Source organism: Cariama cristata, unplaced genomic scaffold (genome assembly GCF_000690535.1).
Source record: "Cariama cristata isolate BGI_N322 unplaced genomic scaffold, ASM69053v1 Scaffold27479, whole genome shotgun sequence".
Classification (NCBI taxonomy): Eukaryota; Metazoa; Chordata; class Aves; order Cariamiformes; family Cariamidae; genus Cariama; species Cariama cristata.
The window spans coordinates 1-1,778 of NW_009637810.1; the positions used below are offsets into that span (position 1 = coordinate 1).

At 42.4% G+C, this 1,778-nt stretch overlaps 1 protein-coding gene across 1 annotated transcript; it reads left to right on the forward strand.

Moving 5' to 3' along the window:
* Window positions 1-58: 58 nt before the first annotated feature.
* Window positions 59-1,428, forward strand: LOC104168050 (epithelial cell adhesion molecule-like; the record flags this gene model as incomplete). Its single annotated transcript, XM_009708493.1, has 3 exons — window positions 59-163; window positions 814-1,054; window positions 1,363-1,428. Coding segments are annotated over 3 exons (412 nt in total), but the record flags the coding sequence as incomplete, so codon positions are not given.
* Window positions 1,429-1,778: the final 350 nt, after the last annotated feature.

Here is a 1,778-nt window from a genome sequence, read left to right on the forward strand (position 1 = left end):
GAGCAGCGGGTGGCGGTGCCCCGGGGTGTCCGCCCTCACAGCCGCGCTTCTTTTGCAGCGTGCATCTGCGAGAAGAACAAGCGTGTCATCAACTGCAGGATGGTCGACGGCGTCTGTTGGTGTGACTCGATCGGCTCCGGCGTGTCTGTGAGCTGCGACACTTGTGAGTAAACCACGCGTGTTGGCCGCGCTTGGCCGGCGTGTGTTGTCTGGGACGGGCAGCGTGGAAAAGTGTCAGCTCAACTGAAGGGAGTGTGTAAAAATGGCCGTTGAGTTGCCGGCAAATAATGGTAGCAAGGAAGGAAAGCTTCTTCCTGGTCTTCCAGGTCAACTGGTGATGGAAGATAAGCCTTTAGAATTCATTTTGTGTAACTTGTGTGGATGCGCGTGCGCTTATACTGATGCAGGCTCTTCCAATCTCCTTAATATTCGGTCTCCAATGGCAAGGATTTCTCAAAGATTAATTTTTAGCTTCCTTGTAGGCACATATTGTGACTTTTCCTACAAATCCAGAGGTGAAAGAGCCTTGTCTCAGGACCTTACTCTTGGTTTGAGCTCAGCTAAGCTGTAAATGATCCTCTGCCTGTAAAAAATGGAAGGTGGTTGGACTTCTTATGCTTTAGCCTTAAGAAGCTGATGTACCCCAGTTGTGTTGACTTTATGCACTACCTACATGTTAGACACCCGCACTTCCTTGTCATGGCTTCAAATCTGGTTGCTTCTGATGTAACCATGTGTTTTTACAGACTCAGAGCTCTGTTTTGAACATGCGTAGTCTGATGCTGTATAACGTGACTTTCTGGTTATTTTTAGTGACTTCAAAATGCCTGCTGATGAAAGCCGAAATGACAGGCTCAAAATCAGGTCGTCGTGAGAAGCCAAAAGATGCATTTGAAGATACTGATGGCCTTTATGATCCCGAGTGTGAAAATACTGGTGTTTTCAAGGCAAAGCAGTGCAATGGAACCACCTGTTGGTGTGTGAATACAGCTGGTGTTAGAAGAACTGACAAACATGATGCAGACTTGAAGTGCAGTCAGTTGGTCAGAACAACGTAAGTCTTTCAACAGGGTGTGCTGTGACATGAAAACATTCCTGTGTTAGGTTCTGTGTTGTAGTGGATTTATCTGTATGAATGATGTGCTAGGGATGAAAGAAGATGGAGCAATAAACACTTGAAACACATGATTACTGCTTTTTTTTTTTTTTCTTCAGAAACAAGGACACATTGAAGAGTTTTGGAGGGGGCTTTCTTTGGTTTTCTATCACTGCTCTATTTTTTTCCCTGGGGTTAGATTTTTAGTATGTGTTGTTATATGCATGTGCTTTAAGAATATTCATTGTACTTGCCTATTACTTCAGGTGGATCATCATTGAAATGAAACATGCTGAGAGAAATGCTCCTCTGAACACTGAATCTTTGAAGAGGTAAGTAACGGTAGTAAGATGTCATGGCGATGTCTGCATGCACTACTAGATACCTAGTGTATTTCTAAACAATTGTTTAAAACCATTGTCAAACCCATGAACTCATTTGTTAAGACATCTTAGGAGTGACCTACAGATCCTTCATAGAATTGCTTTAATTTTTATTGGAAATAACTGCTAATGATATTCACTTGCATTTAAAATTGATCGCTAACTTTTTTTTATCAAGTCAATATACTGAAGAAAATGGAAGGTAATAAGGTGAAACTGCCCAAAAAGTAAACTGACAGAGATAGCAGAGGGACTGTATAGAGGCAGGAGGAGAAAAACAACAGTTTAGCTAATTTTTT